The sequence below is a fragment of the Salmo trutta genome, chromosome 17 (assembly GCF_901001165.1).
Source record: "Salmo trutta chromosome 17, fSalTru1.1, whole genome shotgun sequence".
NCBI lineage: Eukaryota > Metazoa > Chordata > Actinopteri > Salmoniformes > Salmonidae > Salmo > Salmo trutta.
The window spans coordinates 22,435,759-22,460,045 of NC_042973.1; the positions used below are offsets into that span (position 1 = coordinate 22,435,759).

At 43.0% G+C, this 24,287-nt stretch overlaps 1 protein-coding gene across 1 annotated transcript in view; it reads right to left on the minus strand.

Moving 5' to 3' along the window:
- LOC115151859 (E3 ubiquitin-protein ligase znrf1) overlaps nucleotides 1–18,451 on the minus strand; it is a 41,045-nt gene extending 22,594 nt beyond the window's left edge. Inside the window, exons 1-2 of the mRNA XM_029696163.1 lie at nucleotides 17,155–18,451; nucleotides 7,067–7,162 (exon numbers count right to left, since the gene is read on the minus strand). Of these exons, the coding sequence (XP_029552023.1) occupies nucleotides 7,067–7,162; nucleotides 17,155–17,539 (481 nt within the window). The 5' untranslated portion in view covers nucleotides 17,540–18,451. The remainder of the gene's footprint in view (nucleotides 1–7,066; nucleotides 7,163–17,154) is intronic.
- Between the last annotated feature and the right edge of the window lie 5,836 nt (nucleotides 18,452–24,287).

A 24,287-nucleotide genomic window follows, 5' to 3' on the forward strand; every position in this document is an offset into this window, starting at 1 on the left:
GCCCCAGGTGCAATTGTTATTGTTTTTGTTTTGAGGAAATTAGCATATAACTGCATGAAGCCAACATTTTTATAAAACCTTTTAAAACTGTTGCACTGCTTCCTCATCACCAAAGGCTTGTGTGCATTGTAATCATGTATTTTAGGTGGTCTGACAAACAATGAGAAAGGGCCTTCAGGAGATCACCATGTGGAACTTCCTGACACAGCGACCAGACATTGTTCCATTGGTGTTTCGGTGAGAGGCAGCCACTGTCTTAAGCCTAGAGGTATAGTGCCCTTCATAATATTTAGACATTTAAGTACATCTATACCCTTTACTGGCCCTGGCTGTGCATCTGGAGGCAGATCTTTGATGTTGTTGACACAATGAGTCAATAATTGGGGTGGATGTGCTTTCACTGGTTGCATCTCTCTGTCACTCACACACTCACTCAAAACACACACACACACAGCCCCTGAGTGCTGCCTCCTTGCTTTGAAAACCGTTTGTTTTCAAATTCAAACAGCAGGTCTCAACCCCCCTGGGGAAAAGAACTTGTGTGATAACCAATCAGCGCAATTGCTGGAAATCTGAGTGCACGTTCTCGCCTAACGTTCCAATGAGAAAGAGAAAAAAGGAGCATTGGGTATTTAAGGTCATGTTATACCACATTTTTTTCTATTAAATTGTACTTGCACAAATAGTCTGGCCCCTGGACGACGACAGTGATGAGAATGTAGACGAATGCCCAACAGACGCAAAATGCCTGACAACTGGATACCTCCGTCAGTTTTTTGAAAATGGGAATCAAGTTCAATACCTATGTAGACATTCAGTTTTGCTATAATAGTAGTGTGTACAATAAAAAGGTACACACTACTAAAGTAGTGGAATGATTTTGTTCTGTTCATTATTAGCCTTAAGAGACATGCTAAAGATGCTCCTCAAATTCTGGGTTGGGTGGAAGATCCTGACTCAATCAGCGAAGGTTACAGTGGTTGATGGCAGCCTTCCAAAAGCATCAACATGCTTCCAGACCCTCCGCCTACCAGGGCACCATCACCAGTACATTCTGTAAAGATTGGATTTCATCTATCAGCATAGCAGACACATGGTTCGTTTAGGAACTAAAATCTACCAAACAACCTCCTGTGTCTGCTGTGGCCCTCCTCTTCTTTCCCATATGTATTTATCGACCCACTGGTAATACTCTCAGAAAATGTTGTTTTTGACAAAAATGTTTTGTGACCAACTTTAGAAAAATGTGTACAATTGTATTTGTGGGTAAACAAGCACTTTTATAGTTCATGTGACCAGATACAGTAGTTTCTCTGTTTAGAATAGGCATAAGGAGATTGTAAATTGTGTAAAAAATGTTCCTCCTTAATTCCTCCGTCCTTCCCTCCTCAGTGACCTGGAAACTGATAAGTGTTCACCATATGTGGGAGTGAGTCAAATTGTTAATAGGCGAACGGAGGACATCTAGTCTATAAGCAGTGTAATGCTTTATCTCACACCTTACAGAAACAAATAGTTGGGGAGTGACTTGGGACCGGATGTAAGTGTTGCTGACATCAGACCCAAAGCAGTGATCCATGAATGTCTGAAGAAAAGACTATGGGTGGAAATAGGGGTTGGAATGAAAACCAACATAATTGTATAGTTTTCAAAAATCTGTACCAGTTATAAGACACTGCATGCAAGCAGTTTGGCAAAGTCTAATGCTTTGTGCCATAGTTGTACACCCTAACCTCATATTCTGTTTATATACTTTTGTTTACTCACTGTGTATGTATATACTGCATTCTCGACATAGCCCATCCTAATAACGTTATACAGTGCATTCGGAAAGTATTCAGACCCCTTGACTTTTTCCACAATTTGTTACACTACGTTACAGCCTTATTCTAAATAGTCCCCCCCCCCCCATCAATCTACAGTACACACAATACCCCATAATGACAAAGCAAAAACAGGTTTTTAGATTTAAAAAATTCAGATCGGGTTCAAGTCCGGGCTCTGGCTGGGCCAATCAAGGACATTCAGAGACTTGTCCCGAAGCCACTCCTGCATTGTCTTGGCTGTGTTCTTAGGGTCATTGTCCTGTTGGAATGTGAACCTTCCCTCTGGAGCAGGTTTTCATCAAGGACCTCGTTGTACTTTTTTCCGTTCATCTTTCTACCGATCCTGACTAGTCTCCCAGTCCCTGTCGCTGAAAAACATCCCCACAGCATGATGCTGCCACCACAATACTTCACCGTATGAATGGTTTCCTCCAGACGTGACGCTTGGCATTCAGGCCAAAGAGTTCAATCTTGGCTTCATCAGACCAGAGACTTGTTTCTCATGGTCTGAGAATCTTTAGGTGTCTTTTGGCAATCTCCAAGTGGGCTGTCATGTACCTTTTACAGAGTGGCCAGTCTTTCGTCTGGCCACTCTACCATAAATGCCTGATTGGTGGAGTGCTGCAGAGATGGTTGTCCATCTGGAAGGTTCTCCCATCTTCACAGAGGAACTCTGGAGCTCTGTCAGAGTGACCATCGGGTCATCATGACCAAGGCCCTTCTCCCCCGGTTGCTCAGTTTGGCAGGGAGGCCAGCTCTAGGAAGAGTCTTGGTGGTTCCAAATGTCTTCCATCTAAGAATGATGGAGGCCACTGTGTTCTTGGGGACCTTCAATGCTGCAGAAATGTTTTCCTACCCTTCCCCAGATCTGTGCCTCGACACAATCCTGTCTTGGAGCTCTACGGACAGTTCCTTTGATCTCGTGGCTTTGTTTTTGCTCTGACATGCACTGTCAACTGTGGGACCTTATATAGACAGGTGTGTGTGTGTCTTTCCAAATCATGTCCAATCAATTGAATTTACCACAGGTGGACTCCAATCAAGTTGTACTGTGATATTAGCAAACATTTCTAGAAATCTGTTTTTGCTTTGTCATTACGGGGTATTGTGTGCAGATTGATGAGGGGAAAAAAACTATTAATCAATTTAGAAAAAGGCTGTAACGTATCAATGTGGAAAAAGTTAATGGGTCTGAATACTTTCCGAAGGCACTTTATGTTGAATATAGACACGGATTGTGATAAACATATTTACAGAGTAAAGAAACAAATCTCACTCCATACTTCTTCCCCTGAAAACGTGTGCGTGCCTGCATGCATGCTTTCTTGCGGTGACTGTTTTGTGTGAGTGAGTGTGTGGTTTTAAAACAAAGGGTAGACTACTAGGCGATAGGCTGCTCTGAATCTCTGATGCTCTATTCAAAGCATTCAAGGAAGTGTATCTTTGAGAATGACCGTTAAAAATGTTTGATCCCTGGGTAAATACCATAGGGCTGCAAAATTCTGGGAACTTTAATAATACATTTCCTGGTTTTCCAGAATCCTGGATGGAGGAATCCGGATTTCCTGCTTATTCCCTCCTGATTCCTGGAACGTCCCAGAATTTTGCAACTCTAACTATAAGTATTGAAGCTCCTCATATGAACAAAGGAAAGCGGGAGAAGAGGGAGGAGGATGGATGAGAGAGGAGGGAGGAAATGTGGGGCAGCTAAGGTGAAGGGAGGAGAAGACAGCGTGAAATGGAGTGAGACAGACAGAAGACATATGCTCTGAATGTAAATCAGCTTAGCTTAGCCGCCCAGTCCCATCAACCCCCTGGCTGCCTCCTCCTCTCCCCCCCCCCTTTTCCTCCTCCAGCATCCTCAATCTCCAAAACTGGATCTCAGTAAGTCTATACACAGCTGTTCCCCTTCCACACCCCTGCGTTAGAACAATAAGCACCCCCTCCTCCTCCCCTAGTCCACTCTCCTGCTCCTTAGCTTTATCCTATAAGGAGCTATGGCTTCAGCAGCTCCCTCCGCATTACGCCAAACAGCCGGAGGGAGGGTGGAGACAGGTTAGTTGTGAGTGAGTGTGTGTGTTTTTGTACATGCAATGTGGTGTACAGTACAATGGATGGATTTAGGTCTAGGTCAGGGCTCTCCAACCCTGTTCCTGGAGACCTACCGTCCTGTTGGTTTTCAACCCCAGTTGTAACTAACTGGTTCACCTTATCAACCAGCTAATTACTAGAATCAGGTGAACTCGATTAGGGTTGGAGAGAACCTACAGGACAGTAGCTCTCCAGGAACAGGGTTGGAGAGCCCTGGTCTAGGTCTTCACACTGCAATGTACAGTGCATTATGTCTACAGGGCTCTCTGTATACCGCCTATGTACTATATGTTTGTGACTGTGTGGTGTGTGTGCATTTATATTTGTGTTAAATTGTTTAATTCTTGTGGTTGCTAAGATAGGTTGTCTTATGTTAGTGTTTTATAGGATTCTAGGGGTCTTCGTGAAGTGGTTGTTGAGTGAATGAATGTGACACTGTTTTAGTGAACATGTGAGTATGAGCTGGAGAGTGAGGCCTTGGTATACCCAGTCCACGTGAGCTGACCACTGTGTCTTTTTTGGGCTACGACTTTGTATGCTTAAATATAGCCCTTGAATAGAGAGGATAGAGTTGGAGAGAAAGAGAAATCAAGAGAGAGAGAGAGAGAACAAACTACTTTACTCCTATTTGATGTGTTTGGGGAGAATGCCAAATCTCTGTTGGTAAAATACTGTATGCAAATGACACTGAGTGTGAAAGGAGTTTATCAGCTAAATATTACATGAATAATTCAATACAGTCAAGATATTACATTGTCTCATATCATTTTGATAGAACTGTCTTTGACTGCTGTTAATGCACTGCTATTTCTGTATTATCTGGGTGTAACTTACGTGTCACCCTATTGTCATCCCCTAGCAGGAGCAATACCCACTGGGGTAGACGGGAGTTCATGGCGCTAAGCACCAGTAAATACCACAGGGTAAACAACACAATAACGTGTGGCATTTCAAACCCTTAACCAATATCACAATGCAAACCTTGTTGGCCAGATACCCACACAATGTATGTATTGTCTATCTCATTATTTCTCTATAGACACACACAACTCTCTAAATGCTCCACAAACAGAAACACAGTAAGTATACAGACAGGCACACATATTTATCACGGGCCACTGCGGGCAGGGTGTGTGTGTGTGTGTACATTGGCCTTGCAGAGAGGAGATCTGCTGATGTGTGACAGGCAGTGGGCCCAGCTGATTGACAATAGACCACAGAGCATTCTGGGAAATAAGATAAGCCACAGTCCTGTCCCTGTGTGTCACTAATTTAGGGGATTGTGGACAGAGAGGGGGAGGGGGGAGAGAGCGAAAGACAGAGCAAGAGACAGACTGTGAGAGAGAAAGAGAGTGACAGAGAGAAGGAAAGAGATAGTGATAGAGAGGGATAGAGGAAGAGATGGAGAGGGGGAGAAAAAGTAAGAAAAAAAGAGTGACAGGGAAGTAGAAAACCACACAAACAAGGAGATATGTATCTTTTTACTCCTCTCCCCTCTTACTCTTTATCAGCCATCACTGTATCACTCTCCGTACTCTTCCATCAATCCCAGTCAGTTTCTCTTTTTATTTCTTCTCACTATCTCAATCAGTCTTTTACCCCCATTCCTTTTCAGCCCCTCATTGGTCTCCTTCTCCCTCTCCCTATGTGTCCAGACATACCTGGCCTTAAATGAGCCCCAGAAAGCAGACTGGTCATATGTGACACGTAGCCCACAGGGTCACATTCAGCTCCAGACAGACCAGACAGGCTGGGCCGGACAGTCAGTCAGTCAGTCAGTCAGTCAGTCAGTCAGTCAGTCAGTCAGTCAGTCAGTCAGTCAGTCAGTCACACAGGGCTGCCCAAGACTACAGGCAGACAGATATCTCAGCCAGCCACACTGTCAATCACACAACCTGGAGCCAGGCAGGCACACAGGGAAAAGAACAGCAAACAGGCACCCATAATGTCCTGGAAAGGCTGATTGAATACCTGAATTGACTCTGAACATACTGTGCTCAGGGAGTCAAAACAGGTATACATGTGACTCGTTTCAGGAAACTAGGTGTATGTCGTGCGTCACTACTTCACAGGAGAAGCATTTGAACGTAAACATGTATTTTTTTTAATCTAAATACATTTTTGGGCAGAAATGCCTTCTGGAACATGTGAACTTTCATGTGTCTTAATAACAAACTTGTATGCCATCTGTAAATACGAATAAAATTGTTAAATTACGAGCCTAGTTGGTTTAGCCACGGAAAAAAAGGGGAACCTTCCCGCTAGCCCCAAAAAATACATTTTCTAGCTCTGAGTCTCTACTTTTATCCAATGTCAAAAACACAATTTCAAATGTTGCTATATACTGTAAGAATGAATCAAGTTGTTCGGTCACATATACAGTACCAGTCAAAAGTTTGGACACACCTACTCATTCCAGGGTTTTTCTTTATATGTGCTATTTTCTGCACTGTAGAATAATAGTACAGCCATCAAAACTATGAAATAACACATATGGAATCATGTAGTAACCAAAAAAGTGTTAAACAAATCAAAAGATATTTCATATTTGAGATTTTTCGAAGTAGTTGCCTTGATGACAGCATTACACAAAAAACTATAGTAGCGCTAATGGCATACAGCCACTATCTATGTATTTGGCTACTGTATGGTACATGTAGATCAGGCTTTTCTTGTTTGGATACTGTGATTACTTGAGTACAAGCAGGTCAAGCCATTGATATAGAAATACAGGATTCTAATTCTATATCTACTGTATTTGACAATTATGAACTCCAGTACTATCCTATCGAGACACACCCCTAGACAGACAGACAGACTAAGTAGTGCTATGGAGAGAATCAATGGGGGGAATAACACACCACCGTGACCCCAGCTCTGGTACTAGAGAGACAGGCCATATAGAGTTCACAGCTACATTCCTACAGTACCAGCCAGCATCATTTGAGGAAGGGGGGGAAAAGAGGCTACATGAACCAGAGAGAGATAGAGGGATGAAGAGATGGCAAGAATTTGAAGTAGGAAAAGAGAGAGATGGGGAAGAGGAGAAGGTTTCAGAGATTCACATAGAGGAAAAGTGGCAGACATGAGGGGAAGGAAGCAGAGATGAGGAGGGAGGAGGCCATATTGTATGAGGAAGGGTGTCTCACCGTTGTAGGACAGGCGGGGCTTGCTTAGACACATTATGAAGTGCACCTCCATCTCATTAGACGCCACAGACTTGGAGCAGACAGGACACTTGAACCCTGTGGAGAAAGAGAGGGAGGATTGGTTAGACTTTAGTGTATGCATGTTACACTGGCTCTCTGGCTCTCACAGCCACCATCCAACTCACAACAGTGAATAAGTGAACCAAATGATCCTAGATTTTTACAAACCAGTGTTCCCAACTAGAATGGGGCACCACAAACAGTGGCATCAACCATGTAGACTCACATTGAATCACTCTTTCTGTCTGTGTCTCTCTGTCTTTCTGTGTGTGTTGGTATTTTCAAGTCAGTCCCCTTTGCATGTAATAGAGACCTGTCTCTTACTCACTATGTAATAAACATGTAGTAATGTGTAAAAATGATGAATGTTAACCTGCATATGAAAAGACATTGCCGATGAAAATGAGTTATGTTGCTAAATCTGGTAAGATATTTGTTGTGCATGGTCCCTGAATATTAAAAATCAAAATGTTGATACAAATGAAAGACAGTCAATGTGTATATCCCATTCCAAATAGCAGACAGAAATTACTGCAAAGCTCTATCTTAGCTATCTCTCTTACGATGTTTGTTTTCCGCTTTGTGCATATTACAGTATTAACAAAGCACATAAAAGGAGATTACATCAATTCCTGGCATGGCTCTCCCTCCAACCACATGAGTTGAGTTTTGCATCATGAGTCCTCAATACTGTTTTAACACAGACACCAGTAGTGTTCAGATGGCTGCACCCAACACTTCACATGTACACAACTACCATAAGCACAGACACCAGGGCTCTGTCCAAATGGCACCCTATCCCCGACCCTGGTCAAAAAAAGCTCAGCTGTGCCAAAATCAGCTTGTTTTTGGTCCAATGACAACTATGCAGTCATAAAGGTTGTTGCTATTCATTCCTCGTTACGTATTTTCTCTTTATTCAGACAATATTGAAAGTCCATGTTGGGATACAGGTAGAGGAGAGACCGCATGAATGTGCCAGGGGTGGTTCCTACCCATATCGTTCATGTATACTTGGGAGACTGCAGCACTATCGCTGCTCCACGCTCCCGCACCAGAATGTGTGTTTTAATCTTAATGTTAACTCAATATTTATTCATTCCTTCGGTGGGATCAGAGTCTAAACTCTTACTTTGAGACTTGTCTGGTTGGTCTGAGTCGGTCTGGGGTTCACCTAGAAAGCATAAAGCAATAACCAGACAGACCAGCCCAGTCAGGAGAAGAGATGGAGAGATGAAAACACCCCGCAAAGGCCTAGAGCTGAAGTGAATGAGACAGCTTTATAAATGAGAGAGCTTGAACGAAACAGCAAGTATGACAAAGAGATGAGGGTGGGATGGATAGATAGAGGGAGGAACTAAGAAAGATAAAAGTAAACCTAGTCAGTCAGTAAACCGAAGCCCCGCCCCCCATGACAGCTGACCCACATTTCCCCTGGCTGCTATTTCCAGCCCTTACTTAGGGACAGACAGAGAGAGGAATGGAAGACATTTTAGAAAAAATAGAGGTGCAGAAGAAAAGTAGAGTGAGGACTTTCTATGAGAGATGATTGGATGTGATGGACAGAGACAGCCCATGGATCACCTCCCAGAAGGCAAGAGGCCAAAGAGGCCCTATCTGTAAATGGCAATGCAGACAGTATATGGCAACAGCTCTATGACCATTTCAATTATCAAAGAAATGTTCAGAGTTCACATGGCGATACTGTGGACCTCTTTTTGTATGTGTGCTCATCCATCCACTGACAGCACTGAAAAGAAATCAGTCTCTGAGAACATACTGTAACTGAGAAATACCACTCGTTGCTTGGAACAACTTAGTACGACTTCTAGGGTGGTGCTGGGAACTAAAGTTTACAGTAAGTCATGGGGGATTGATTGTATTCTTGGAAACTGTGAGGTCAAATAGGGACCATTAAAGTAAATCACAAGACTGCATGAAAACATAAGCAAACAAAGATATTCCCTACAGTGAACACAGTGTGTTTCGTGAACACAGAGCTGGCCCTTTATCAAACCACTAACAAGACATACTTCATACTGGCAGAGAGAGCACAAATATCAACACAAAGAATGTCCCAACCTGAAACTAACCATCACAGCAGATTCATCATACCTTACTAAGTAATAGTACAGCCAATGTTTACTTACCCTGGACAAAGTACAGTATAGTTGTCACACTGTATAGATATCAAGCCATTGGTATAGGCCTAGTAACTATGGAGTGGGCATGCTCTGTTTCTACAGAAGTGAAATAGAGCTGTCACACTGCGCTTCTGTTAAAGTGTCCCATGGCATCTCTCCACAAAGCCGACACATTTCTCAACCCAAGCCGACAGACTCAATCTTTACTGCATGCATTTTTTATGATACCTCTGTAGTCCTGCCCCATTCCCCATTGTCAATGATAAAGAATTAAAAACCTTACAAAAATACTTGTGTCTCGGAAGCTCATAAAATGTCCATGACTGGCCACCAGCACTACGATAGCTTCCTTCCTTAGGATCATTACCCTCTCAATATATTCCCACTCCTCTCCATGTGTTAGACAGAGTAGAGAGGGAAAGCCATATCCTCTTTTAGGCGATGTTAAACAGCATTTACCCTTCTTCAGAAGCGCTTAAAATGTGAATATCTGTGATTTGAGGGTAAATTGTAAACATTACCCTCCCCCTACCCACCAATGTTGTCTACACTCAGACTGAGTCAATACAACAAGTTATCACAGTCTCACTGCAGTATTAGACATTTATTCACTTTTCTCCAAATGTGAACCGATTCAGGAAACTACGCGTATGTCGCAAGTCACGACTTCACAGGAGAGCTGTTTGAACGTAAAAAATATATTTTATTTTAGCAAAATTCGTTTTTGGGCAGAAATGCCTTCTTGAACATGTGAACTTTCATGTGCCTTAATATAAAACTTGTATGCCATCTGTAAATACGAATAAAATTGTTAAATTACGAGCCTAGTTGGTTTAGCCACAGAAAAAGAGAGCTATCTTCCCGCTAGCCATGATTGGCTGAGATAATGAGTGGGCCGGACATGCCGAGAGATTAGTTTGGATTGGTCTGCCATATAGCATGTGTCTGTCTATTGGAGCTGGTCAGTATGTTTAGGTAATCATGTCGAACACAGCTTTTTTTTTTAAATGTACCGTGTAGTAAAACTGCATAAACCTAATGTCAAGTTAAAGTGTACTGTTAGCTAGCTAATGTTAGCTGGCTAGCTAACGTTATGTGTATGCTCCCCACTTTCTGGAGGACCGAGTTTTGAAATCAGTGGAATTCAAGTATGATAACTAAGGAGATGGAGAAATCACCAGTCTGGATTACATCGTCAAACTAAGGGCAACGATGCGTCCAGCCATGATGTATACTGGTATGATTTTCAGATATTACACGTTTCTAATTTTGACAGAAAGTGATTTCATTTCAAGTATACTGTTAGCTAGCTAACGTTAGCTGGCTGTGTTGCTGGCTAACGTTATGTGTATGATCTTATTCTTCGTATCTCAGACACATTTGTTTGACTAGTTATAGCCATAGAACCTGGTTGGTTAGCTACCTGCAGATTCATGCAGGGTAGTAACATCATGAGTTGTGATTATGGTTCATTGTTTAGCTAGCTAGCTACATATCTTAACAAAAGACTCCACTCTAATTTTGACAAAGTATTTTCATTTCAAGTTAAAGTGTATTGTTAGCTAGCTAGCTAATGTTAGCTGGCTGGTTCGCTAACTAACGTTACGTCATGCGTTGGGATTCATTGTTTACCTAGCTAGCTATCTAGCTACATTTCTTAACAATAGACTCTCGTCTTAGTGTGCCAGAGCGCAGAATAGCTGATGCATTTTTGAATGCTCAAAACCCGTTGAATATGTACGGTGTCAGTAAACGTCGGCAACAAAGCGTCATACAATTGTTGCCAGCAGCACAGTTACAGTCACCAACACTCTGGATAACATGAAAAAAGCCTAACCAGCTCTGCTAGGGCAAGTAAAATGGTCAGAGTGATTTGTTCTCTCATTATGTGTCTGTAAGTAGCTAGCCAATGTTAGCCAGTTTGCTTGGGTGCTTGACTGTAGTTGTGAGGTCAGAGTTTTCGGAACAACCCTACATATTGGTCAGAGCGTCCAGTGTGCGCACTGATTGCGAAACCACAGACAGAGCGATAGGGTGAGTAATGTTGAGCTGTTCTCTCTCTCTCTTAGATGTCTGGAAGTGGCTGGCAAGTTAGAACAGAACGGTTGGAGACGAGTTGGGCTAAGGCTTAAGAGGGTGTGAACAATGCTGAATGGGTGTAGACAAAGAAGGGCTCTCCAATAGTACTATCAAAACATTGAAAGACGGTTTTCTCAAAGGTGTGTTTACAAGTTGATCAACTTTCAAAGCACAATTACTTTCCCATTGTTTCCTCAAATGCAGTGTATGATGTACCATTTTGTAGCTCTGAGTGTCTACTTTTATCCAATGTAAAAAACAGAAATTCAAATGTTACTACATAAGACCGAATCCAGGTGGTAAGTCAATTGATAGTAAGGCAATGGATAGTAAGGCAAGGTCATGCATCTGATATAATCTTTCACTCATGTGGCACAAACACCACTGCGTAATTACAATTAAATCAACTAATTTACTCCATAGGCCAAAACTGTGAATCTCTCTTCTCATTCAATGAAAAATGTTAGACAGATGAACCTGGGAATGAAACTTCAACTGGAAAACAAGGAAGGAAATGCAATGATATAGTTTTCTAGTTTCGATTGAATGAAGTACTAACTTTTAGACCTTAGTTTCCAGATGTTCCCAAAGACCTTCATCATGACTCATCCTCAGCTTCCAAGCCAACATACTATTTTCATTCATTGTAGCAATTCATTTAGACAAATGTTCTGCTTCTATCTTGAGCTTGAATTGACTTTATAGCAATCATGAATCTGTACGCTTCACGAACCATGCATCTCTAGTTTAATGAAATTCCGTGTTATATCCTCAAGCATTCTGCATAAATGATATATAATATTTGATGGTTGATATAGATTACAATATCAAAAAATAGCATGTATTAGATCAAAGGAGTCAGTTTCAGTGGGTTTAAAATCCATGGATGCCTACCCACATGTTCTCTTAAGTCTTCCATAAACATAAACATCTATAGGGAGTCTTCACATTAAGAAGATGTCCTGAGGGGCAGATCATTGGATTTCAAAGTCCCAATATCAATATTCAGATACATATTCTAATATCCCTCACTTAGCTCATTGGTATCAATTTGTGACAAACCAGCTCGATTCGGTCCTATGTAGCAACCTTTGAAATTGCGTTTTCTACATTGGATAAAAGTAGAGACTCAGAGCTAGAAAGTGGTACATCACACACTGCAGTTGAGTAACAATGGGAAAGTAATTCTGCTTTGAAAGTTGATAAACTTGCAACCCCACTTTTGAAAAAATGGCCCTTGAATGTTTTGGTACAGGTAGTGGAACTCTTTGTCTACACCCATTCAGCATCGTTCACACCCTCTTAAGCCTTAGCCCCACCCATCTCTTTAAGGATTCACATGTGAAGCCATGTGCTGAACAGTGTAAGTAAGGTAGTGTAGAAAACAACCAAAGATTTCAAGACTAAAAGTGGTGTAAGTGGTAGCAAAAACACACTTTATCTTGTCCTTGACCTACAGTATATCCTAATCTGATTTTGGTGCAGGTCATGTTGTTCTTCACATTACCGCCTCTGGTAAACACACACTATATCAAATAAAAATCAAAGTTTGTCACATGCACAGGACACAATGTGTAAACAGTACAGTGAAATGGTTACTTGCATATTTGCCTACTAGCATCATCAAAAATAGAAAGTGTCCAGATAAATATTGTATAAATATTATATAATTATTAGGTGATTTTTACCCAGAAAAAAATGGCCCTTGAATGTTTTGGTACACGTAGTGGAACTCTTTGTCTACACCCATTCACCATTCATTATCTCAGCCAATCATGGCTAGTGGGAAGGTTCCTGGCTTTTTCTGTTGCTAAACCAACTAGGCTTGTAAATTAACCATTTTATTCGTATCTTTACAGATGGCATACATGTTTGTTATTAAGGCACATGAAAGTTCATATGTCCCAGAAAGCATTTCTGCCCCAAAAAATGCATTTTGATAACAAATTAATGTTTACGTTCAAATGCCTCCCCTGTGAAGTGGTGACATGCGACATACGCCTAGCTTCCTGTAACAAGTCACATTTATAAACACATTATAATACACAAAACACAAATCTCATCAGCTAGTCCTGACTGAATCTTCCTCTGCATTCTAAATGACATTACACCGGATCAGTCCTCCCTCAGAGAATCATGTAGGGGAGAAATGGAGAAGGGAAGAGAGGAGAGGTGGAATGGTGGTAGAAGGCCAGACATAAACTCAGTGACACAACACTGAGAGGTTCAGGAGTAGCGTTATGAACAGAGAAGAGAGGCAGGCAGACAGACAGAACGTTCATCCCAAATGGCACTGTATTCCTTATATAGTGCACTACTTTAACCAGAGCCCTATTGGCCCCGGTCAAAAGTAGTGCACTATATGGGGAATAGGGTGCCATTTGGGATGCGCCCAGAGGAGAGAAGTCATCATTAAAGGTACAGATGGGAAGTCTGTGGCTGCCTCTAGCTCCTGCTCCAATCAAACGGCAGGCAAGCAGTGTGACAGCTAGCTCCCTGTAATACCCTGCTGTCTAGAAAGCCTCTGTCTCTCAGAAGAATAAACACCTTGCTGTTTCATGCCCTCTTTCTGTCATGTCAAGGACATCACTTGTTTACTGTCTATCACAGGTCATTAGGCTAAACAACATGGATAAGCTTATTAAATGAGTGACCTTGTTTGTTTGTGTATGCCTGTGTGCATCTTCTTTCCACATGTCTGGGCTGGTTGTCCTTCTAATGATGATACTAAATGCTGGAGTGTGTCAGCATATCTAGAGACCTGTTTAGTCCAGAGTACAGGACATTATGCCCATACATGGAGAGTAGCCATTTGATTACATCACATCCAACTCAATCGCAACTCAGACAACTCTTTACCTTACCGGAAAGAACAGCAGTTTCCATGGAAACAGCTGAATGAGAGAGGTAAAGACGGAGAGGGAAATGGGGAGGAGGGAGCCGTGAGAGAGACATACTGACCTATTGTTGTGTTCCTCACTAAACTGGTTGATTGCAGGAGGTAATGTGGCCTTAGATACAGGTGAAATGGGGGGTAGAGTGTGGATAGGAGGGAGGTGTGTAATGGCATTGGGGTGTATTGTGTGGGAGAGACCAGGGTATCATTACACAGTGAATGAGACTGCTTTGCTGTGATGGGAAGCACTGGGAAACTATGTGATTTAGGTTTGTGATGCTTAATGACATAGAAAGCATCCTGTGATCAGTGTGATGCTTGCTATACAGTGGCATCATCTGCATTTTTGATTAACAGAGGCTTATGCCCCCTGCTACTGAAGTCAAAGGTTTATCTTTAGAAAGTCTCTGCTGTATAATGACAGGATTTAGTCCCTGCACCATGGCAACGGTTGTCACTGCCTTTGCCCTGGCCCCCTGTCCTTTTAATTGGCCAGTTGTTTGCACTTGTGGCGTCCTTTTATTAGAAAGGTCTGTCGGCTGTCACTCAACAACAGACTGGCTGTGAAACACTGGTGACACAGGAAGTCTGTCAGAGGAACATGTCAAGCCTCTCTCTCCCTCTCTCTGTCTCTTCCCTCTCTCCCTCCTTTCCTCCATCTCTCCCTATCTCCCTTCTTCCCTCTCTCCCTCCCTCGTCCTCTGCGTCTTGATGAAACAAGTGTGTGAGGATATTGTGAGGGTGGTAAGGAGCAAGCAAGTGTTCATCTTGAAAATAGCAGTGACAAGAAACGTGGTTGTCATAGACGCAGCAACAGAAACTCCTCACTTAGCCATCCAGTGTAGAGTGTGTGTGTGTGTGTGTGTGTGTGTGTGTGTGTGTGTGTGTGTGTGTGTGTGTGTGTGTGTGTGTGTGTGTGTGTGTGTGTCTCGGAGTCTGTGTACACTGTGCTGAGACATTGGGAGAAGAGAAAGAGACAGATAGAGAAAGAGTGTGTGAGGGGAAGGGAAAACATAAATAAATTGAGAATGACCTATATTGTTGAATTCCGCTGCCAGACAGTTCAGCACAGATCTTCAGATGTTCAGTTCAGCACATCCCATCATTCCTAAAAGACTTGCCACTAAAACTCAGCCACAACACTGTGTGTCTACAGTAGTATGCGTGTGTTCATGTGTGTTATCATCATTACTTACATTTAAATTAAAATGGTGGTGTACACAAGTGAATGATTGCTTATGGCTTTAATTTTAGAACAATTACATTGGCTTCTGCTCAAAGAGAGTTCAGTCAGTGCCTCTGCTCTGCTCAAATCGGTGAGTGATTACTTAGCTCTGTGATGGGTGAGTGAGCACCATGGGTCTATCACAGGAGGAGAGATTACACAGACCATTGCTAAGGGGTCTCTAATCTGAGAGTGCATAACAACAACAGTAGGTGAGCAATTTACTAAGTGACAATGTAGACGGGACTCTGTTCAGGAACTGCATCAGTGAAACTGTTTGCTGCTGGATCAAACAGTTGGCTATCAGAATGAGGTTTCCTGCCAGGATCAGACTAATCAGCAGTCATACAATATTAATAAGAGTATTAATGGAGTATCAATGAGGCTGCATGGAAAAGGGCAGGCCAAAACAGTCCAGTTGGTAAATATCAGAAGGCTCTGTAATATTTCTAATGCTTTAAGCCTAAGAAATGTGTGTGTGTGTGTGTGTGTGTGTGTGTGTGTGTGTGTGTGTGTGTGTGTGTGTGTGTGTGTGTGTGTGTGTGTGTGTGTGTGTGTGTGTGTGTGTGTGTGTGTGTGTGTCTCGGCATGTATACCATTGTCATAGGGGATTTCTGATGTGACCTTGTGTCAGACTTTGGGTTTTAAAGTATGAATTAGATTGTTTATTATGCTGCAGAACTGTCTACTGTCTACCTGCCATGGTGGCACCTCACCAGAGCTTTTCATGCTTTGCAGACCGTGAGTACTGTTTCCAGTTTGACTAATCAATTGAAGGCAACAAGATGTCTGACCAATGTTCCACTGAGATAAGAGAAAGGCTCCAAAAAATATCCTGAAAATATATATTTTTAATGGTTCTTTCAATCAATTCTGCAATTCAGTCAAATCCATACTATGATAAAAGTGTGACCACACCAGACTGGAGAGTTTGAAATTGGTACAATTTAAGATCTGGTGTCTCTGTCTTCCTTCTATCCCCCCACTCCCTCACCACTTCCCAAGGGCACTTGACGGAGGCACCTGTGATCAGCCTTATTAATAGCCATTTTACAGAGAGGACAGAGAGAGACTCCATGTCTTGAAAACAGGGCTGAATTATGTACCTGAAGCAGGACCATAGCCTTATCCTTTATGGGAGCGTCTCAGTCATCAAAAGGAACAGCAGGGTCACCTAGCGATAAAAGGCAAACAGTCTGGATGTTGACGCCTGACATTCCCTCCTGTGGGTTGCTGGTTTGGGCTTTGGTAATGAGTGGCTGGGGACCTGAGCCAGTGTCGTCAGTATTCTGCAGCTCAGGCCCTGACAAGCCCAGTCAGTGAGACATATTGTGGTCTGAGGTAAACAGATGATAGCTGTGCCCCCCCCCCCCCCATAAGATACATAAGGTCAGACACTCAATGAACCCCTGATTAACTGCCCTGATGCACACACATGTACTCTCTCTCTCTCTCTCACACACACACACACACACACACACACACACACACACACACACACACACACACACACACACACACACACACACACACACACACACACACACACACACACACACACACACACACACACTAATTCATTAATGAAGTTCCATGGATGGCAGGGAAGTTTGCTGATGACATCGAGGCCTAATGATAACTGTGATGTGTGCAGCCAGCCATGGGTGGCTGTGTTGATACTTACCACTGTGGGCGCTAAACCACCGGGGTGCAATGTGCAGGGGCAAGGTGTCTGCCAACGACCCTCGGGAGCCCAGATAGAGCATACCATCCGTGTGATGCCCGCCGCCCGTTTCCTGGTAGCCGTTACCATGGGCGGCGTTAGTGCCAGACCCCCCTCCGGCCCTGTCCGAGTCTGTTCCTCTGGGGGTATAAAACCCAAAGGGCACCGTAGGACTATGTTCTATGCCCATCCCAGCCACAGAACTTACTGAGCGGCTGCGTAACCCCATAGTGCCACTTGGTCGGTAGTGCCCAAAGTGGGCCGAGGGTGGCACTGCGCTGTCATCCGCCGAGACACCGTGAAAAGCACCCCGGGGCCGCCCTGCCGTACTCTGCTTGCCACCCATCCAAAGCGCCCGATAAAATTGGGTGGGGGCTGTTGAAACGGGGCTCCGCAGAGAGTCGAGAGCCGTCACTGGAATCGCCCCCGACACGCCTGTCTGCAGTGCACTTGATCGCCCCTTGCCAGGGACAAAACGGCAGCTTCAAAAAATCCCGGTTGTCAAGTCTGACTAAAGCAGCTGTGTATAACAGACGCAACAGCCCATTTCCCTGACAGGAACATGAGCGACTCGAATGTTTTGATTCAGCTCAACAGAGAAAAACGATCATTTATAAGAGGATGATGTCAAATTAATGATAGAAAAACAACTCCCCTTGATAAAGATAAGCAAACCGCAAAACGTTTTCCCCTCACAACGAATGACAGGACAGCCTGCTCCAAATCACAACAGAGATGATGACAAGCACAAAGCGCAACAACGGTTCCGACAGTCGCGCTTCTCTGCAGTAGGCTAGGCTACCCCCCTTTAATGTTATTATTTTTGTCTTGAAGACTGGTTCAGCTGATCATAACCATAGCCATGACAACTGTTGCTGTCTGTCTGCCAGTCTGTCTTTCCAACGACGTACGTGTGTCCGGGTCCGCTTGTTCTCCGGTTCCCGGAGATTTGGGTCAATGTATGCCGCTCCCCTGCATTCTCATATCCGCGCGCTCGCTCTCACTCCTTGCTGCTGGTAGACAATGGAGGCGTTCAGTGCGCATACTCGGGTTAACAATGTAACGCGTGTGAATAGGGAATATACAGTAGTCTATATATATTCTTAATCACGCGGAATTGATTAAAATATTGTCCCAATTGTCTGTCTATCTTTTAGAAACCCACTGAAGGCGCTTGTCTGGCTCACCCCAGGCTACCATGTCAGACGAACGCAGTGTGAGCAGAGGACAGAGATTGATAAGAGCTGGTAAGCTGTCATAACCAAGTTAACATGCAGATGGCACAGCATTCAGATTTTTACCATATGATGAATTATTGAGATTGTTGACAAATGACAATTAGCAGTCTAAATGTATTTCCCCCAAATAGGCCTAGTTGTTATTGGCATGAATTTATCACGCAATTATCATACAACTGTTTATTACTGGTTCTTATACTATAAATAAAAAAAACAATAAACACTATTAACCATTAACAAACCCTTTATAAACGGTACGTAAATTATTACTGCCGCTGTTTGCTATTTATTAATGCAAAAACTATTAATCATGCATACATCAAAGTTGAAAGACAAATGATATGCCATGAACACATCGTCTGTGGATTCAGGCTAATGATCTCTTGGATTCAGGCTAATGAGCAGGCTTGAGTGACAGCACAGACACCTGTCACTCCCATTCACTCCTGCAGAATAAAGCCAGTCTAACACACAGATTCTCTGATTCTCATATCTCAGGTCAAATAATCCAATTCAGGACGTCATTGTTGATGTATAGTCATTGCTGCTGCATTAAACATACACACGCACAGACATACTGTACAGGCACACACACACACACACACACACACACACACACACACACACACACACACACACACACACACACACACACACACACACACAGACACACACACACACACACACACTAATTAAAATGCCAATCTGGCCCTCATACCTTCATGGACAATTAATCATTCCCAGCTTCCTATTGGCTCATTCAATCATCCCTCATCCTCTCCCTTGTAACTATTGCCCAGGTCGTTGCTGTAAATGAGTATGTGTTCTCAGTCCACGTACCTGTTAAAATAAGAGTCAAATAAATCAAAACAATTAGGGAAATCTACCAACTGCTTTTTAAGAAGGGGCAATTCCATGGTAACAGAATGATGCTGAGACTCGAATTCTTTCACTTTAAAATGTATGTCAATGCAGATGCAAAGTTTGGTAACAGAACCAGGGCACAAACAGCACAACCCATCGTTATGTTACCAATCTGTCAATCTGCACGGTTCTTCAAGTGATTTTGTAAAATCTTCTGTGGAAATTGTTAAAAGTAGTCCTTGTTTATAGAGTTGTATGGTTTGTTTAACCTTGCAGTCATTGGTTTTTGTTTGACATACATTTTAAAGTGAAAAATCTGAGTCTGAGGATCATTCTGTTAACATGGAATTGCTCAAAGGTAGCCCAGCGCGCCGCAAGATGGCGCTATTGCCAAAATTATAATACAATTAGTTTTTCATTCCCAAAATTATACTTACATTTACATTTAAGTCATTTAGCAGACGCTCTTATCCAGAGCGACTTACAAATTGGTATTAGCATACTACTGTCTGAACATACATGAATAAAATAATTTCAAATACTACACCAGAGAGCATCATTTAGCCACAGAGGATCAATAGCTTGTAAAAAATAGCTGTGGAAAACATTTTATAGAAAGCACTTACTGTCATGAAGGCTACAATTTGGGCAGCGCTTGCCAAATATAGAACAGCTTGTTGCATTGTGGCCATAGACATATAATCCATAGAAGATTTTGGAACCTTTAACCCCGGCACTTTGACTGTTAAACTCATGTGTACCCTAGAAATGGTTGCCAATCCTGATTTGAATGGAAACTGCATCTATGGATTATATTTCTATGGTTGGTTGTGGCTGTCAATTAGCTTTTTGCAAATTTCAAAATACAATCACGAGAAAATTGTAGGCATACAGTTTGAAAGCAAATGCCTACTGCTGAAAATAAATTACTAATCTGTCTGTAGAAGCTAACCACCATTTTTTGAGTGATTCTGAGCGAACAGCGCTGTTTTTCAAAGTAGCTTATTTTAAGATTGATTGGCACGAGCACATCGGCCATGACAGGTGAGTAGCCGAGGGTTCCTCTTCATCATTGGGTGAGTCAGTGTCACTGGAAAGTCTATTTTGTAGCCTACTACAGCCTATAATATATACTGTGTATATATATATTTACTGAGTATAGCAAACATTAGGAACACCTTCCGAATATTGAGTTTCCCTCAGAACAGTCAGGGACATGGACTTTACAAGGTGTCGAAAGCATTCCACAGGGATGCTGGCCCATGACTCCAAGGCTTCCGACAGTTGTATCAAGTTAGGCTGGATGTCCTTTGGGTGGTGGACCATTCTTGATACACACTGGAAAATGTTGAGCGTGAAAAACCTAGCAGCATTGCAGTTCTTGACACAAACCAGTGCCCCTGGCAGCTATTACCATACCCCATTCAAAGGCACTTAAATATTTTGGCTTGCCCATTCACGCTCTGAATGGCACACATGCGCCATCAAATCAAATCAAGCTTTATTTATACAGCACATTTCAGACATGGAATGCAACGCAATGTGATTTACAGGAAAAAAAGAATAAAAAACAATGAAAATAAAAGCAAAACATTTACTACACAACAAACATAAGATAAAAAATAAAAGAATGACACAAACTGAACAACTAAAAAGCACCCTAAGGAAAAGCAGTGTTTTAAGATGTCTTTTAAATACTGTATATCCACAGTTTCAGCCACTCTCATGTTCTCTGGCAGGCTATTCCAGAGGCTGGGTGCATAATCACTAAAGGCTGCCTCTCTATGCCTCTTGGTCCTAGGCATTGGGATAGTTAAAAGGCCAGTGATAGATAACCTGAGGGACATCCTGGGTACATACCTTAAAAGGATGTCTGACATGTATTAGGGATTTAACAAGTGACATCAATAAGGGATAATAGCATGTGAACACTCCAAGCCTTTCCTCCTAAGTAGACAAGTCATTCCTCCGATAACTCCAACATGACGTAAAGGCAGGTTCGATCGAGTTAAGAAGGAAACCGACTCCTTTGCAGCCTGAATGGAGGATGTTTTATGTACGAGCCGGTCCATAGGAGACGCTAATGTATTACCGGCTGGGCTGACTGCGTCGATACCTACATGTATTACAACATCAGGAAAATGACGCCCTCTAGGGGTCTCGGCGCTAGCTCAAAAGCGACCTTAGGCCCTCTACTGAATAAATTACTAATTGCAAATGAAATCACTCACCTCCACTGAAACTTTTATTGTTGTTGCAAAGGAATACAAGTCACCTAAGATAAACATGCTGTCTACTTTATCTTCAGAATTTAATATCGAGAATGTGTTTAATGAGACAGGTGAGCCTATTTATTCTGTGAAAATGTAGCAAGTCTGCTATATATTTTTTAAAGGATTAAGCTAAGCACATGTCTCTCATGTGCTCTTCTCATAATACCACGTAATTACAGGCCAAATGTTTACAAAGCTCTCTGTTTTATCCGATTGTTTTGACTGTCGGAAATCGATTGCTCTTGCTTGACTCAATAGCCGACTGTTGCACCATTTCGAAGTCTCGTGCCAAACCAGGGAAGCAAAGTGTAAACACACCAGGGAAGCAAAGTGTAAACACACCAGGGAAGCAAAGTGTAAACACACCAGGGAAGCAAAGTGTAAACACACCAGGGAAGCAAAGTGTAAACACACAGCAGAAGCTAGTAGCTAGCTAATTACTTGTTACTTGGCGGGTATCTACTTTTTAACTACAGTGACTTTTTAATGGAGACAGTCGGACCTTCCCCTGCCTCCCTCTTCTCCCTTGAAGATATTTTGCTTCCCCACAAGAGGCTGCCTAGCCGGACAGAATGCACGTTTCCCTGACTTGAATTCCTGGAGAAATCTAGTGACTTGCGGGACATTCAAGAGGTCATTCGCAAATGTGAAACAATGTACAGTGCATTCGGAAAGTATTCAGGCCCCTTAACTTTCTCCACATTATCTTACGTTACAGCCTTATTCTAAAATGGATGAAATAGTTTTTTTCCCCTCATCAATCTACACACAATAACCCATAATGACAAAGCAAAAAGTGAAATATTACATTTACATAATTATTCAGACCCTTTACACAGTATGTTGATGCACCTTTGGCAGCGATTACAGCCTCGAGTCTTCTTGGGTATGACGCTAAAAGCTTGGCACACATGTATTTGGGGAGTTTCTACCATTCTTCTCTGCAGATCTTCTCCAGAACTTTTTATTTTGACTTTATTTTATTTAGTAAATATCTTCTTAACTCTTTTTCTTGAACTACACTGTTAGTTAAGGGCTTTTAAGTGAGCATTTCACGGTAAGGTGTAGACCTGTTGTATTCGGCGCATGTGACAAATACAATTTGATTTGATTTGAGTGAAATGCTTGCACTGTGGAGCCCTGATAACCCGCCACCGTGGATGGTGAAATAGTCATCTTACCCGCCAATGCCAAAATGGCAGGTGGCGGGTGTTAATTTTAGGCCCTGACCGCTAGGTTTCATGGGTATTATGACACCACTGTGGGGCTCTATTATACCGGCACCAACGCTCGTCATATGTGGTAGGGCTTGCAGACGATAACGGATTACAAAAGGAAACCCAGCCGTGAGATGCCCAGCGATGCAGAACTCCCAAACGAGATAAATGTATTTTATGCTCGCTTCGAGGAATATAACACTGCCTTGCATGAAAGCTCCAGTTTTTCCAGATGACTGTGTGATCTCGCTCTCTGTGACTAATGTGAGCAAAACTCTTAAACAGGTTAACAATCCCACGGAATACCAGGGTGTTCTTAAAACATGCGCAGACCAGCTGGCAAGTGTCTTCATGGATTTCAATCTCTCCTTGTCTCAGTCTGTAATCCCAACATGTTTCAAACTGACCATCATTGTCCCTGTTCCCAAGAGCACCAAGGTAACCTGCCTAAATTACTATCACCATGTAGCACTCACATCTGTAATTATGAAGTGCATTGAAAGGCTGGTCATGACACACATCAACACCATCATCCCAGACGCCCTAGAGCCACTCCAAATCGCATACCGCCTCAACAGATCTACAGATGAGACTCAATATCAATTGCACTTCACACTGCCCTCTCCCACCTGGACAAGATGGGAAATAACTTATACTGCCCTCTCCCACCTGGACAAGATGGGAAATAACTATGTGACAATGTTGTTTATAGACTACAATTCAGCGTTCAACACCATAGTCCACTCCAAGCTGATCACCAAGCTAGGGACCCTGGGACAAAATCCCTACCTCTGCAACTGGATCCTGGACTTCCTGACTGGCCACCCCCAGGTGGTGAGGGTAGGGAACAACACCTCCTCCACGCTGATCCTCAACACAGGGACCCCTCAGGGGTGTGTGCGTAGTCCCCTCCTGTACTTCTTGTTCACCCACGACTGCGTGGCCACACACGACTCCAACACCATCATCAAGTTTGCTGACCACATGACTGTGGTGGGCCTGATCCCCGACGGCAACTTAGCAGTGTGGTGCCAGGACAGCAACCTCTCTCTCAATGTTAGTAAGACCAAGGAGCTGATCGTGGATTTTAGAAGAAAGATGTGGAGCGGGTCGAAAGCGTCAAGTTCCTTGGCATCCACATCACTAAGGACTTAACATGGTCCACACAAACCCGCACAGTCCTGAAAAGGGCAAGGCAGCGCCTTGTCCCCTTCAGGAGGCTGAAAAGATTTGGCATGGGCCCTCGGATCCTCAGAAAGTTTTACAGCTGCACCATCGAGAGCATCTTAACTGGCTGAATCACCGCTTGATATGGCAAATGTACGGCCCTCGACTGCAAAGCGCTACAGAGGGTGGTGTGGATAGCCCAGTACATCACTGGGGCTGAGCTCCCTGCCATCCATGAGCTCTATATCAGACAGTGTCAGAGGAAGGCCCGAAGAATTGCCAGACTCCAGCCACCCAAGCCATAGACTGTTTGGCAAACGGTACAGCAGCATCGA